Genomic DNA, 16,905 nt, shown 5'->3' with positions numbered 1-16,905 from the left:
TTAAAAGGGACTTACTAAAATATTAGTGGTGTTTAGCCATTATTTCTAAAACCATTTGTTGGTCATTTTACTATGTTGTAATGAATCATCCAACATTGTGTGTTGTCTTTGTGACTTGCCTGCTCCCTCACAGTGACCAATAACTGGGGGGCAAGAACACCTCGTACTGAGGTCAGTGATTGATTGCTGGGGTGGGCAGGTTTGCTCTTGAGGGAAGACTGGGCGAGACTTCCTAGGGTTGAAAAGAATGAGAGGTGATCTCCTTGAAGTTCTTACAGGGCTTAACAGGGAAGATGCAGGGGAGAAGTGTCACTTGGCTGGCATCTAGAACCAGGGAGGGGGAGCGGGTTACAGACTCAAAATAAGGGGTTGGCCACTCATCTCTGAGATGAGGAGAAATTTCATTGATGATTCTTTGGGATTCTATACCCAAGAGGGTGTGGAGGCTCAGAGGCTGAGTACATTTAAGGTAGTGATCAATAGATTTTGGGGTATTAAGGGAATTGAGGGAAATGGGGTTGGTGATGAAAGTGAGGCCGAGGTAAACAATCAGCCATTGAACACTGAAGCCTGTTTCTATTTCTGATGTTCCTTAGTTGGGCTGAGCCCTGAACCTTGCAAGTCGTGCAGTTCCAATCACTCAACAAAAGCAGCCAAGGTAACTGAGAACCAGTCAAGCACTGCATTGGGTGGGTGAACCGGGAATTCAATGCCACACCGACTAATTTGTGCAAGTCAAACTAGTCAGGAGAATGCACCCGTTGTGTGCTGGTTGAATTGGAAGTTCCATGATCACTTCCACCAATCTACGATGAGGATTGAAGAAATGTGTTTGTTGTTGTTGCTGGCTGGGTCTTGGGGCAGCTCACACTCTCTCAGGCTGGGCTACAGCTCACTTACCGGCAGTGTTTGTTATTTCCAGTGAGGGTTTCAATGATGAAGCACTCTCCCTCATTCAGGCAGTAGGCGAGGTCCTTATCTGTGCACGGCTTAAAGTGCTCCGACCTCTCAGTTGTGTAGGTGGTCGTAGCTGCAGGGAAAGAGAATGGCACGGTCAGTAGCTGGAACTCAAACACAGGATCTTATACACAGACAGGTCATGTACAGGTTCATACAGAGACACGCACAAGGTCAGGTGGGGGGTTCACACACAGAACTGCAAACAAGTTACATACAGGATCATACAGAGTCATGTGTAGGGTCACATGAAGGATGGAGGACTGACTACTGTCTGTACCGTAAAGAAAACCTTGCCTTGTATCTGTTTGCTTCTTTTTGACCACACCTTGCCATGATAATGACACTTCTACTGCAGCTATAAAGATAGACAAAAGCCCAAAGAGAGAGCCTGGTAATGACTAAGGGGGCTCTGTCACAGGCTTGATCAAACTCTGCAGTCACAAGGTCTGATCAAAGGCTTGTGGTGTAGTTTCTGGGCACCACTTCTACATTGCAGCATCTGACTTCAACACTTCTCCTTAGAATGATCCGCTTGAAGTACAGGAACGTAGCAAGATCCCACAAGCAGCAGTGACCAGATGACCAACAGTCAATTTCAGTGATGCTCGTTATAGTCTAAATATTGGCTCTATGACACAATGGGATTATAGTCCACTGGAATCCAGGTTTTTGGAGCTGTTTGTTGTAATGTGGACAGCCTGTGCTCAGCATCTACTGTGGGATGCTGTGATTAGACCCTAAGATGCACTGCTCCACTATGCCTCCAAGTCAGTTTAGTTTGAAAAATTAATTCATTTCTATATTCAAAAGCTATCAGTGCTATCATCAGGAAAATGGGATTTTCTTGCCCTTATCCACCTTCCTTCCAGCACTAGCAATGCAGTAATCAGGAGCAGGAACCTTTGGCTGAGTTTCCCCACTCCCTATCCAGGAATCTCTGCTTGGTGTTCAGAGGCAGGAGCTATAGAGTGCACGGGACGTATACGATGAGGTGAATGTGCAGAAGCAGAGGGAGTTGGTGTGTGGAATAAATGAGTTGCATGTTCTAATGAGCCTCCATGTCACTTCATGTTCATTAATATTCACTGAAGTACTCACAGTTGGTGAACGAGCACACACATGCATCACAAATTGGCGACGAGGATGATACAGATTTCAACAAATGGACTTTGCAGATTTGCATTCTAGCTTCTGCAGCTGCATTGTGAAGTTCTGACTGCATTGGTAAATTGGTATATTGGTTTATTCTTGTCACATGTACCAAGGTACAGTGAAAAACCTGTCTTGCATACTGTTCATACAGATCAATTCATTACACAGTGCATTGAAATAGTACAAGGTAAAACAAAACAGAATGCAGAATAAAGTGTTACAGGTCATTGGTGAGCACAGTAGTATATTGGAAACCTTGGGTGTACAATCAGGGGCATGACTTGAATTTTTGAAAATGTTCCTCAAGGCAAATAATACAGAACATAGAACAGTACAGCACAATACAGGTCCTTCGGTCCACAATGTTGTGCCGACCTTTAAACCTCGCCTAAGACTACCTAACCCCTTCCTCCCACATATCCCTCTATTTTAAATTCCTCCATATGCTTATCTAGTAATCTCTTGAATTTGACCAATGTACCTGCCTCCACCACTGTCCCAGGCAGCACATTCCATGCCCCAACCACTCTCTGGGTAAAAAACCTTCCTCTGATATCTCCCTTGAACTTCGCACCCATTCCCATACAGTGGAGATTAATGGTGATATTGAGAGCGCACAGGCCCAGAACATTGTGATACAGGAGCATGAAATGGGTACTGCTAGGATGTGTTCCAAAACATTCACGTTTACAATTCTGTTAATGCTATGGAGAGCCAAAGATGTTGATTAGAACTGTGGAGAAACAAAGGCATCATTTCTGTCCTACGCTGTTGGAAATTCCAGAGATTTACACATTTGGAATGAGGAATCAGTCAGGTGAGGCAGTTAGCAAGCACAGGCTTGTGTTGAAGGATCTCTACTCTCTAACTTTGACGTTTTTGGGGATCCAGTGCTATGTGACAAATTTGTTTGTAGTTTAATCAATGAGCAAATTCAATCAAAGCTATTAAATGTGTAGAAGCTCAAAATGGTCCAGAAATGTTCCTGGAGAAAATATTGAGAAATGCTAAAGTTTTCATCCAACCCAAGATATAAATGCAGTTTACACAAGAAGACCATAAGATAGGAACAGGAGTCAGCTACCAGGTCCTCCAGGTGCTCCGGTTTCCTCCCACATTCCAAACACGTACAGGTTAAGAAGTTATGGGCATGCTATGTTGGCACCGGAAACGTGGCGACACTTGTGGGCTGCCCCCCAAAATCACTACGCAAAAGATGTATTTCACTGTGTGTTTCGATGTACATGTGACTAATAAAGATCTTATCTTATCTTATCAAGCCTGCCTTACCCTTCAATATGATCATGGCTGATCTATGATGGCCTTTTTTGTGCATGTTCCCCATCCCCTTAATTCCTTGATTTTCAAGTATTTATCTTTCTCTACCTTAAATATTTCTAAGGATCTGGCCATACAGTGGTACCAAGTCTGACAGTTCCAAAGCAGAATACAAAGAAGGTGGGAGAGATGCCTGCAAATTGTTGCTTCAGATATAATGGAAGCGATCCACCAGATGTGCGCCAATTTAAAATGGTACGGTGCTTTTGTGTCAGAAAAATGGACACATTTACTCAGCACGTAAGTCTAAACCCGACATAAGTAATTAAAGCAAATTCAATAATGTGATTTGTTCACAGAAGGGAAACTTGTACAGGAAGAAGCCACAGACAAGAAGTCTATATGGTATTGAAACCTGAGCGACGAATGGATAATCCTGCTAACGTTTAATTTATGCCACCAGCAACAATGACAGAAAACAGTAACTTCAAGACAAAAGCATGGGGAAATGGTCAATGCACTGACCTAACAATAATTGGGAAAGATTTGTCTAGCTGTTGAAAAAGATGCATATTTAAATGTTTCAGCCAAGTATCAGCACAGTGAACTTGAAAACTTATTCAAGTGAAGTAATGCTAGAGAAACAAAGGACTACAGATGCTGGAATCTAGATGAAAACCACTATGATGCTGGAGGGACTCAGCAGGCCAGGCAGCATCCATGGAGAAAAGTAGGCAGTTGACGTTTCGGGTTAGGACCCTTCTTCAGGACTGAAGACAGGAAAAGGGGAAGCCCAATATTTAGGAGGGAAAAGCAGAGCAGTGACATAGCTGTGATCTTTATCTATCACAGATATGTCAGTCCTCAGCCTCCTCCACAGCCAGGAGAATTCCAAGCACAAACTGGAGGAACAGCACCTCATTTTCCATCTTGGAACCTTGCAGTCTAACAGCATGAACATTGAATTCTCCCACTTTAAGTAATCCTCACGCCCTTCCCCACATCCCCCCCCCCTCCCCCCCACAACCATGCTTCTTCTTTTCTTCCTGTTCCTGGCCTACCTCTTTTCTCTACCCCCCTTTTTTTCTCTCTCCTTACCTTTGACCCATCCCCTGGTGGATCTGCTCTCCCCTCCTCCCCCGCACCTGCCCATCACTATCTCTTACCTGCATCTACCTATCACCACCTTGTGCCCACCCCGCCTCCCCTCTTTTGTCCACCTATCACTGCTCTGCTTTTCCCTCCTATATATTGGGCTTCCCCTTTTCCTGCCTGGCCTGCTGAGTTCCTCCAGCATCATAGTGGTTTTCTTCAAGTGAAGTAATGAAGGCTTTGGCTAGATGGAATGTTTAGTGCACCATAATGGTCAGTTGATAGAATTACTTAAGGTTATGGCTGACTACATTATTTGACCAAAGCTGACAGGCAAAGAATGGCTTAAAAAATTGAAGTCAGATTGAAGAGGGGTGTTTAGCAAGCTTGCTTAGACATACCACTGGGAAAGAATGTAGAAAGGTTCAAGGATGCTTATACAGATATTGCAGGTTATGAGGCCCATAGTTGTATAAAGCCAAGTGTGAAATGAATCTATTATAAGCCTTGACCCATTTCATGTGCAATGAAACAGTGGCTGGAGGAAGTGTGGGATTAATTAGAGTGGAATGGAGTTCTAGTGGAGTCACGTCAAAGTAACTGGGCAACACCTAGTGTGGCTGTACTAAACATGGACAGGATCAATCAACTGCATGGGATCTACAAAGTAACATCAAACCAAACAATAAGCCAACTTCAGAATGTTTATACGCAGGATGGGACATGTGGAGGATGTCCTTCACCCGGAGTCATGTGGAATGCAGTGTCAGAGAGAGTGGTTGAAGCTGGGCGGTTGAGAAATATCTAGACGAGCACTTGAATTGCTAAGGTAGAGAAGGTTATGGACCAAGTGCAGAGAGATGGGATTAATACAGAAGGGTGCCTACTGGTCAGCATGGACAAGTTGGGCCAAATGGCCTTTTACCATGCTATATGATTTTATGACTCTGTGAGCCAAAGTTTTCACCAATGCGTAACATGCATGTTTCAGCTGAACGTGGATGAAGAGTATCAGAAGTATTTAACAATTTGATCCTCATAAGCGTCTTACCTCCTGAACAAAATTACCTTATGGTGTGAAATGATTACAGAAGGACATTTTTTTAAGCCACAGTGGACAAGATACTACAAGTCATGTCTTATTGTCTTTGCAATCAAGACGATGAACTAACAGAAACATCTATAGGAGAAGGGAATCTCTGAATAAGAGAAAAAATGTTTACGCGGTGACTCAAGTAGCTCAGAAGAAGCAAGTACCTGCTCAAATATATCTGTGGGTGGTATATGATGCAGCAGGTAGTGCTGCTGCCTCACAGCTCCAGTGACCTGGGTTTGCTCCTAACCTTTGGTGCATTCAGTGTGGAGTTTGCAGGCTCTTGCTACGACTGCATGGATTTCTCCCAGGGGCTCCTGTTTCCTCCCACATCGCAAACACATGCTGGTTGATGGGTTAATTGCTACTATAAATTATCCCTGGCAGCAGAACCAGGGTGAGTTAATGGGCATGTGAGAGACAATAGGTTGCAGGCAAGTGGGGGTGGGATTGATCAGATTATTGTGGGAGTTGGTTTTCTATACTGCAAGAAAATATTAGAAATATGACATCTTGAGCAGCAAGTGGGTCTAAATGGATTACATCCCGTAAACGAAAAATTGGTAAATTGGTTTATCATTGTCACATGTACCAAGGTACAGCGAAAATCTTTGTTCAGCATGCCATCCATACAGATCATTTCATTACAACACTGCATTGAGGGAAAACAACAGAATGCAGAATTAAGTTTTCCAGTTACAGAGAAAGTGCATGAGGCAGACAATAGAAAGGCCACAACGAGATAGATTGTGAGGTCAAGAGTCCATCTTATTGACTAGGGGAGCGTTCAATAGTCTTATAACAGCCGGACAGAAGGGAAAAGTGGAAACATTTGTAAAAGCAAAGATAATTTTACAGAGTCGGAAATAGTCAATGTGATCTTCTCAAGGAATACGTACTGAGCAGTGCGAGAAGGGGATTGATAAGTTTCTAGCAGTTGTGGACAATGACTCAGAATAGATGGAGATGAAATGTGTTGAGCCCTATAGAACAACAGAGGGCTCTGCTGAAGATTTAACATCCATCTTCTCATGTTCTGCTTCACCACGAGTTACACTTAGAAAATGATCCTCAGCTTGGCTCGTTTTTGAATGTGTTTATTTCACCAGCATCAAAAGGTGCCACTGAGACTTTAGTGAGAATTGGAAAAGAAGCAGAAAAGAAACAAATGCAATGGGTGTTCAGGTCTGAGATGACAATTAGCAAATTTCCTACCTAGATGACACCATATTCCGCAACAAGTTAGTGATGCATTGAGGAGCTGAAGCGATGTTTTTGAGGCAAAAAAAAGAAATTATAATTCAAGTCATGTCAAAAAACAGTTCAAACAACACGATACAGTTTTGTGTCAACACTGCCGAGCAAACGTGACATTTGTAAACAGGATGTCGGAGTGTGAGCAAAAGTATGTAGTACAAAGAGAAATATCATGAAATTGGGAGATAAAATCATATTTCTGTGTAAATCACAAACTGTCAAAAATATACAAGAGAATATCATAGAAGTATGTGTTTTTGAATATGTTTCAGGCTAATCTAAAGGAGACTGGAAGAAATAACATACAGCTGAAATGGATTAAGAAGTCGTACCTTCCTCAAATCACAGATACTGTACAATGATGATGAGAAAGGTTCCTTTGAGAAGATCAAAGATAAAACCCATGGGTAGGATAAATGGATTAACATGAATATGTAAATCACTTTCTTTTCTGAAGGGAAAGCAGGTGAGAGAGTGTGAGGCACATGAGGATGTGTGTGCAAACCTGTGCAGAAGCAGGAGAAATTGGACAGCCGATTGAACAAGTTGCATGTGTTTTAGTGAGCCTCCAATCCCCAATCCATAAAATTCCCTGCACTACTCACAGTGATCCGAGCAAGAAGGAAGTACAGCACAGGAGGCCTGAGTGACTTCCCCACGCTCCTCTCCAGGGCTCTGTGCATGGTGAATAGCAGCAGAAGCCCTGGCTGATCTCCCCGCCCATCTCTTGGTTGGGGTGTGGTGCAGTGAACAGTTACAATCAAGGCAGACAGCACTGGAGATTTTAATTCAAGTTCCCCAGCTGCGTTGCTCGGGTTAGCGTGGTCTGAGCAAGTCAACAGGCATGTGATTGGTTAGAGGGACAGACGGTGATAGCCACCTGTGCTTTCAGTGACTGAGCCACCTGCACTCCTGGACTTACTGGTCAAGGTCTTAACTCACAAACCACGGGCAGAATTAGCCCCTTACATTAAAACTGGGGAGGGGGTTTGGTCCCATTCCTGACTAGAAATAAACCCTCCCACACCACCTGGGTTCTCCACCTCCCCTCCAGATCATGACTGCTGTCAGCATTAGCACAAAGCACCCTTTCCCATTCGTCACTAATCCGACAATTCACCAGGGAGCTTTGCTGAGACAGGTAGCGTGTGTAATGCCTGGGCTGGTAATTAAACACATCGATAATGAGCTGTGACTTGGAAGCTTCAGTGCGACTGGTGAAAGAGGCACTGGGCAATGGAAAGAGCTTAATATAAATACAGAGGTGAGGCTGTGAACTTTCCCTCAATGTCTAATTGATGTGAGTCAGTCTGTATGGGACACAGAGACCAGTGATGTTCAATGACTATGGAACCCCTTTCCCAATGAGTCAGTATCTGTGGGAGCCCATTCCCAGTGAGAGTCAGTGACCATAAGAACCCCTTTTCCAGTTTGGAGACACAAGAGACTGCAGATGGTGGAACCTGGAGCAACCAACAATCTGCTGGAGGAACTCAGCGGGCCGAGCAGCATCTGTAGGGTGAAAGGAATGGTCGACGTTTCGAGTCGAAACCCCGCATCAAAACTGACTCAGTGTCTATGGAACCCCTTCCCCAATGAATGTCTGTGGGAACCCTACCCCCACAACTGTAGAATCCTTTCCCCACAGCTTCAATGTCAGTGGGACTCTTTCTCCAGTGAGACTTAGTGTCTGTGGAATCTCATCCTCAGTGGGTGCATGTGGGACCCATTCCCCAGTGAGAGTCAGTGTCTGTAGAATCTTCCCCACTTTGAGCCAAATGTCTGTGGGACTCCTTCCCCAGTGAGAGTCAGTGCCCCTGGAGTCTTCAACATCAACTCCAGGCCCATGACGTCTTATGGTATCAGTTCAAACATGGGCAGTTGCTGATAAATTCATGTTGAACAAAACTTGGAAGAAGCATTGCAAATAGGAGTGAAAAGAATTGGGGGGGATTTCATTGTCCATCACCAAGAAGTGGCACAGTAGCATCAGCGTTGATTGAACCAGTCGGGTCCTGAAAATGGCACAGTGGCACAGCTAGCAGAGCTGCTGCCTCACAGTGTCAGAGACATGGGTTCAGTCCTGACCTCGGGTGCTGTCTGTGTGGAGTCCACACATTCACCCTGTGACTGTGTGGGCTTCCCGGGTGCTCTGGTTTTCTCCCACATCGCTAAGACATGTGAATTGGTAGGCTATATGATTGGTAGAATCTTGGGGTAGCTGATGTGAATGTGGGGAGAATAAAATGGGATCAGTGTAGGATTATTGTAAATAAGTGGTTGATGGTTGGCGTAGACCCTGTGGTCAAAGTGCCTGTTTCCATGCTGTAAGACTCTATGACATTGCCTCTGGACTGGTGGTGAGCAAGTCTAGGTGAGGGATAAATCTACTTGTCCTCATGCTCAATACAAATGTGACACTTGTGTCTGTCCACAATAGCATTGGTGGAAGCAAATAATGCACAATCCTTGTGGAGATCAAGGTCACCCTCCATGTTACTGTGTGGCACTATGATTGTACTAAATGGGACAGCCCCAGAACAGATCCGGCAAGTCAAAACTGGGAATGTGGTCCATCACCAGCAGCAGAAATGTAACGTCATGGTCTGACATATCCCTCACTCTGCCGATGGTATCAAACCAGAGGATCAATTCTGGTTCAATGAGGAGTGCAGAAGGGCTTGTCAGGAGCAGCACCAGGTGTAAATGAAAAAGATAAGGTGTCAGCCCAGTGAAGCTGAAAGCACAACTAATACAAAGCAACATAATACAGCTAGAGGCAAGTGACCTCATAATCAATAGATCAAATAACAGCTCTGCAATCTGGAATGGTGGTGGGCCATTAAATAGTTAATGGGAGGAGGATGGTCCGAGAGCATCCTCAACTTCAGTGTGGTAGGACCCAGCTCATGAGTGCTCAGGCAAAGGCCTAGGTATCTGCAACCATGTTCAGCCAGAAGGGCCAAATAGGTGGTCCATCTTGGCTTCCTCCTGCGATCCCCACCATCACAGAAGCTCATCTCCAGATGATATCAAGAAATGGCTGTGGGAAACAGGATGCATCGAATCAATGGGACCAGCCAACATTCCTGCTGTGGTACCGAAGACCTCCACTCTAGAACTAGCTGTGCTTCTAGCCAAACTGTTGCACACAGCTACAACACTGGCAACGGCCTGACAATGTGGAAGATCAGTTCTACTCTCAATCATCAGCAGAGTGACGGAAGCTGTCATTGACAGTGGTATGAGGTGACGCCTACTCACTGATGCCTCGATAGGCTTTCGCCAGAACCACTTGGTCCCAGACCTCATCACGGCCTTGGTCCAAACTTGAACAAAGAACTGAATTGAAGAGGTGAGGTGAAACTGACTGCCTGTGGCATCAAGTCAACACTTGACTGAGTGTGGCATTACGGTGCTTTGGTAAAATTGGAAAACACTTCAATGGCTGGAGTCATAGCATAAAGGAAGGTGGTTGTGGTCATTGGAGCTCAGTAATCCCAGCCCCAGGACATCATTGCAGGAGTTCCTCAGGGCGGTATCCTGGACCCAACCATCTCCAGCTGCTTCATCAATGACCTACCTTCCAACACAAGACCAGAAGTGGGGATGTTCGTTGATGATTGCACAACATCTAATTCCATTTATAACTCACCAGCGAGTCTGTGGGACCCATTCCTCGGTGAGAGTCAATGTGTGTGAAATGGGTATCCCAGAGAGAGTCTGAGCCCTGTTCCCCAGTGAGAGTTAATATCCATGGGACCCACACCCCACTGCATTCGTGTCTATAGTACCTGCTGCCCCAGAGAGACTCAGTGTGAGCTTCATGTGATTTGGAATCTGGAGCAAAAAAATGAGCCAGTGAAAGGATTGACAAGGGGAGATTGAGGAGGATTCAGGGAGAGAGAAGGTCTGGAAGAGTGTGTGGTCTAAGACTGGACAAGTTGTACACTGTGTGCCCCTAATCCAGTGAAGGAGATTGCTCTTGATGATTGGAGAGATGTTTAGTTTCTCAACTGATTGCACACCATCAGTGCCCTGTGAGAAAAAAAAATGAGCTGCTGGAGGAACCAGATGAAGATCTTGACCCAGAATGTCAACTGTCCATTTCCCTCCACAGATGGTACCTGACCCACTGAGTTCCTCCAGCAGATTGTTTTTTGCTCCAGATGCTTTCTGCAGTTTCTTATGTCTCCATTGCATCGTAAGAGTCAGTAACCTGTCAGAAATGGTGCACTGTAAGAATTAGTCCATTGTAAGAATCAGTGCACTGTCAGTAACCTGTGAGAGCTTCCTTCACTTTCTTGAAGATGCTGATGGGCCAGTGTCTCTCCTCACTGTATGACACTCCCTAGTGTGTAGCTGACAGAGGCCTGAGACCAGAGGCAGTCCACCTCCTTCAATGTGGGCCCCAATTTACAACTTTATCAGCAAATGAAACTAAATGAAATTGAGAAACAAATCATAGCCCTTATCCAACCAACAGGAGGGAATTATTTCACATTCCCAATATATGAAAATTCCATTCATTGCTCCTTCTCATTGCAAAATTGCTGCCATATTCCAACAATTTCTTTCTATACAAGACATTGGGAAGACAAAATCACCTCTTGACAACAGGCCTTGCTTATTTGACTGCTACTCAATTGAATTCTTTAAGCCTAGATAACCATCACCAGGTCACTTGTTACCTGGTTTATACCAGCCAGAAATCCAGATCATAAATTCCAGCTCAGTCTTTTGGTCTATCCAGATCACAGCCTCTCTGTCATGAGAATCCAGTTCCAGGCTTCGGGCCTCAGCTGTATGAATTAATCAGCAGTGGGCTCACAGTGGGTGTTTCATCCAGCTGTCAGCCTACAAAAGGTACATCTGGTTCACCAGGGCAGGGCGCAGACCAGTACAACGTGGCTCATCTCTCTCCACAGGCCTGCTTATAAAAGACAGTTTCCTTAGAGGAGAAGCAAGCATTCCTGCCTCTTATGCCAGATCCTGCCAGTGTTCTTTTATTCATCTGCTCTTTAATGGAATTAAATACTTCCCAACATTAACTATATTAAACCTTCTTCTTCTTCCAAGGTAGTCCTTCGGGATTGAGGATGAGTTGTTTCCACTCTGGTTCTGTGGGTTCTGAGGTGACTGATGAGACCAATGTGGGAACTGCAGACCCTCCCAGAGATGGGGCAGGGCGTGGCTGATAGGATGGGTAGGTAGCTTGTGATGTACCAGATAAACGATAGATGTCCAAGGGATGCAAAGCTCCCAGAGCAGGAACAATACGGGTTGGTACAAATCCCTCTGCACTGCCCCATCAAACACATCCAGGGCACATACAGCATAATTTAGATAAAGAACATAAGCTTCCTCTACACTTTCTGATCAAACTCCCACAGGGAAGACACTGCACAAGTTAAATACACAATAAAGCTCCCTCTACACTACTACATCAAATACCCAAGGCAGTACAGTACAGGTTAGATACAGAGTAAAGCGTACTCTACATAGACCCATCAAATAGTTCCAGGTCAAATAAGGGATAGGGGATGGTTAGACACAGATTACAGCTCTCTCTAATCAAACATTCCCAGAGCAGTTGTAGTATGGTTTAAATAAAGAGTAAAGTTCTCTTTGCATGGCCCAATCAAACACTCCCATAGTGCCCTTGCAATGTAGGTTAAATATAGAGTAAAGCTTCTGAGTACAGAGTAAATACAGAGTAAAGTAAATAGATGCTGCCTGACCCGCTGAGTTCCTCCAGCGTTTTGTGCGTTGCTCCAGATTCCAGCATCGGCAGTCTCTTGTGTCTACAGAGTAAAGCTTTCTCTACATTGTCTCATCAAACATTCACAGGACAGTAACAACAGTGTCAGATGTAGAATAATGCAAAGAAAGTGTTCAATCTAAGTCACCTCTAGTCTAGAACAAAGGTCTATTGCTCGTACACAGTGACTGGGCTGTGCTAATATCAACGCCACAAATGTCCAAAGAGAAATGTGAGATTGTCCTGCTCCTCTGGTGAGCTTCTAAGTCAATTTCCAATGCAGTCCTCCATGTGTATGAGGAATATTAACTACAAGGTTGTCTCCAATGTATCTTCATCTGGAGATCATCTAAAATAAACATTAACATTTTCTTTCTGGACTTTCAATTATTTTAAGTTTAACCTCAGAGCATCATTGAAATCCACAGACCCGCATTTATGTTCTTTTCAGTAGATCATGAATTTTGTGTCAGGTTTGCGACCTTGATCTTTAAACACTCTTTTCCTCTGTTGGACAAAGGGCTGTGCTAGTGCACTGAAGATGCATCGATGGATCCTGAAATATGGGAAGCGATGCATGTTTTCCAGGACCTTTATTGTCAGAGGTTAGTGACAGCGGGACAGGTTGATAGAGGACCTTTCTTTTGCAGATACGAAGTCTCATTCTCTCATCCACCTAAGTGAACAAGTAAATGATGACTTCGAATTTGGCCTCTGAACACTTGTTTACATAAGTGTTGACTGCACATTGTAGCTTGACTACTGAGGAAGAGGGAACGTTCACTTTGCTGTAGAGGTGACATAGATTGAAGAGTTTCCCGTCAGTCCTGTAGACTTGCTTCTCTGCAGCAGGAAGCTTGTTGGAGGCAAACTGTAGCATCAAAGCTGGAAAGATTGAGAAACATGTCCAGGCAACAATACAACCTTGCTTGACACCGAGCTGCACTGAGATTGGATCTATTTGTGGACCTAAGATCAGGCCTTGCATGCCGAGTACACTTTAATTACGATGAGGAGTTTTGCTTATCAAGTCTTTCAAACAACAAATCCTGGAACCAGTGTGGAAACTTTTACCACAATCCCTCTCCAATCTTACTAATTATACATTTAAGCAGACTGCTATTGACCTAGCCACTTATAGTTCTTTCGTACTTATCCTGTTAAGAACACTTATAATTCCATTTAAATATTTAATAATTAGATTGTTTCTCGGTCAAAATATACAATCCCATCTGAGTCAATCTCTCCTCATAACTATAATTCTCCATCCCTGGCAAATGCTCCTCTATTGATGTCACATCTTTCTCGCGTAGAGGGATGACCAGAGCTGTACACCATTCTCTAGCTGTGGTCTGGTGTTTTATACAGTTGAAGCAGGAGCTCTCTGATTTTATATTCTATGTCTCAGTTGATAAAGATGAACATCCTTTGGCTTCTCCGGTTACTTCCAGGATCTGTTGATCTGCCCTCTCTTTGTTCTTCCACATTTTGTAGAAACATACCAGTTAATGTGCATTCTGACTGAGTGTAGCATTAATGCATTTTGGTAAAATTGAAATCAATGGCCAGCAAGGGGAAAACACTTCAATGCTGGAGTCACAGCAGAAAGGGAAGTGGCTGTGGTCACTGGAGGTCAGTCATCCCAGCCTTGTTCGTTTTCCCAATTGCATGACCACACATTTCCTTGGATTGAATTGCATTTGCCACTTCTGTGCTTACCCAACATGACCCATCAACATCTTCCTGCAACCTGGAAGCCCGTTCCTCACTTTTAACCTCATGCCCCGTTTTGGTGTCGTGGCTAGACTGCCTCATCATGGAGCAACACACAAAATGCTGGAGGAACTCAGCGGGTCAGGCAGCATCTATGGAGGGAAATGGACCGTCGACGTTGTGGTTCGAGACCCTTCATCTGGATATTCTCTTAATCATGGGCCTTACTTGTCCAAATCATTATAGCAAGGGTACTTGAGCCCTATGGAACTCCAGTAAATTCAGCCCTCCAGTTACTAAGCTCCTGTTGACCATTCCCATTTGGTTTCTCCCACTGAATCCAAAGCCACTTTCCTTTGCATCCCATAGGCTTTACTTTCCTGACCAATTTGCCATGTGGGACCTTCTCCAACACTATGCTCAAAATCCACGTACACCAAATGCCTACCCTCACCAACGCTTTTGTCTCCTCCTTAAATAATGAAGAGGCATAGTGGCACAGCTGGTAGAGCTGCTGGCTCAAGCGACCTTGGTTCAATTCTGATCTCTGGTGCTGTATGTGTAGAGTTTGCATGTTCTCCCTGTGACCATGTGTGGTTCCTCCGGGTGCTCCGGTTTCCTCCCACATCCCAAAGATGTGCAGGTTCATGGGTTGATTAGCCACTGTAAATTCCCCTCCCCACATGTGGTGAGTGGTAGAATCTGGGGGGAGGTGATGGGAATATGGGGAGAGTAAAATGGGATTAATGCATTAGTGTAGATGAGTACTTGATGTCATCATGGACTCGATGGGCCAAAGAGCTTGTTTCCATGCTGTGTGATTCCATAACCTTCTATAGAACTTCTGTTCATTTGACTGGCTCCGTCCCTTTCTCCTTTTTAAACAATGGTGTCACATCAGCAATCTCCTGGCAGTGTGCCTTTAGCCAAAGAGAGTTGGAAAATGATAGTCACTTCCTGTATTATTTCCTTTGCTTCCTATTTAAATGAGGCTGGGAAATATTTAATCTGGACTGAAGCTGCTGCAGTTCCTCAGTTTGTGATTGGTTCAGCAACGAGGAAGAATCGGCTGCCCCGTGACCAGGGTGGAATTACAATCACTGCACCTCCAACCTTCTAACCGGAGGCTGCAGCTGATTTGCTGTCTCTGTAGTTCGGCCAGCTCCAACGACCCGTGTGTGTTGCAGTGAGGGATTCATGCCATCAAATCTTTGAAAGCATAGAACATTGCACAGGAGTGAGGCGCTAAGGCTGAGCCAAGTGCGTCGAGTACAGGGAGGGTTCTGGGACTAAATGAAGCAGGATAGATGAGCAGATCAGCTGTCCATTTACAGTGTACTGATTCTCCACCAGCCAACCACACACATCAGTGAATAAACAACCATATTGCTGCGAAGGATCATTGCCTCACAGTCCAGCAGTGTTCCATGTACAACATCTGAACACACTAATGAGCCATAAAGCACCAAATATCCTTGGGAAAAGCACTTTGCAATCACGGGACAGCGCTGGGTCATTCTCACAACTCATTCAAAATCAAACAGCACTTGTTCCAAAATCTTCTCCCACTCTTAACCAAGCAGAGCAGGGTTGGGAGATGGGCGAGGGAGAAAGAAAAGGGTTTGGTGGAGGGGTGGGGATAAACGATGGAAGAGAGATAGAGGGCAGGTGTTAGTGCAGATATGAGGGGAAAGGTTGGGGAGGAGGGAAAGGAAGGGGGGGGACGGAGAAGGAGAAGAGAAGACAAACTGCTGGAGCAGCTCGGCAGGTCGAGCAGGGAGAAAGGAATTGTTAATGTTTCGGGTTGAGACCCTGCATCAGGACTGAGAGTGGAGAAGGGAGATGTCCAGTAGGAGTGAGAGGGGCCAGAGGTGATTGGTGGACTGACGAGAGGTGGGAGGGGCCAGAGGTGATTGGAGGACTGAGGAGAGGTGGGAGGGGCCAGAGGTGATTGGTGGACTGAGGAGAGGTGGGAGGGGCCAGAGGTGATTGGAGGACTGAGGAGAGGTGGGAGGGGCCAGAGGTGATTGGTGGACTGAGGAGAGGTGGGAGGGGCCAGAGGTGATTGGTGGACTGAGGAAGGGTGAGAGGGGCCAGAGGTGATTGGTGGACTGAGGAGAGGTGGGAGGGGCCAGAGGTGATTGGTGGACTGAGGAGAGGTGGGCGGGGCCAGAGGTGACTGGTGGACTGAGGAGAGGTGGGAGGGGCCAGAGGTGATTGGTGGACTGAGAGGTGAGAGGGGCCAGAGGTGATTGGTGGACTGAGGAAGGGTGAGAGGGGCCAGAGGTGATTGGTGGACTGAGGAGAGGTGGGAGGGGCCAGAGGTGATTGGTGGACTGAGGAGAGGTGGGAGGGGCCAGAGGTGACTGGTGGACTGAGGAGAGGTGGGAGGGGCCAGAGGTGATTGGTGGACGGAGAGGTGGGAGGGGCCAGAGGTGATTGGTGGACTGAGGGGTGGGAGGGGCCAGAGGTGATTGGTGGACTGAGGAGAGGTGGGAGGGACCAGAGGTGATTGGTGGACAGAGGAGAGATGAAGGATGACGGGCAGATTGAGCCAGGAGGGGGAGGGGGAGGGGGAGGGGGAGGGGGAGGGGGAGGG

The 16,905-nt window shown here is 45.6% G+C and overlaps 1 protein-coding gene across 4 annotated transcripts in view; it reads right to left on the bottom strand.

Moving 5' to 3' along the window:
• LOC127584658 (pro-neuregulin-3, membrane-bound isoform-like) overlaps window positions 1–16,905 on the bottom strand; it is a 304,705-nt gene that overhangs the window by 101,764 nt on the left and 186,036 nt on the right. For all 4 annotated transcript variants that reach the window (XM_052041509.1, XM_052041511.1, XM_052041512.1 and 1 more), the window contains exon 2: window positions 901–1,030. In XM_052041509.1, coding sequence (XP_051897469.1) covers window positions 901–1,030 — 130 coding nt within the window. The remainder of the gene's footprint in view (window positions 1–900; window positions 1,031–16,905) is intronic.

The sequence above is a fragment of the Pristis pectinata genome, chromosome 30, assembly GCF_009764475.1.
Source record: "Pristis pectinata isolate sPriPec2 chromosome 30, sPriPec2.1.pri, whole genome shotgun sequence".
Classification (NCBI taxonomy): Eukaryota; Metazoa; Chordata; class Chondrichthyes; order Rhinopristiformes; family Pristidae; genus Pristis; species Pristis pectinata.
Note: the sequence above shows the minus strand (reverse complement) of the source record. Positions and strands in the feature narration are given on the sequence as shown.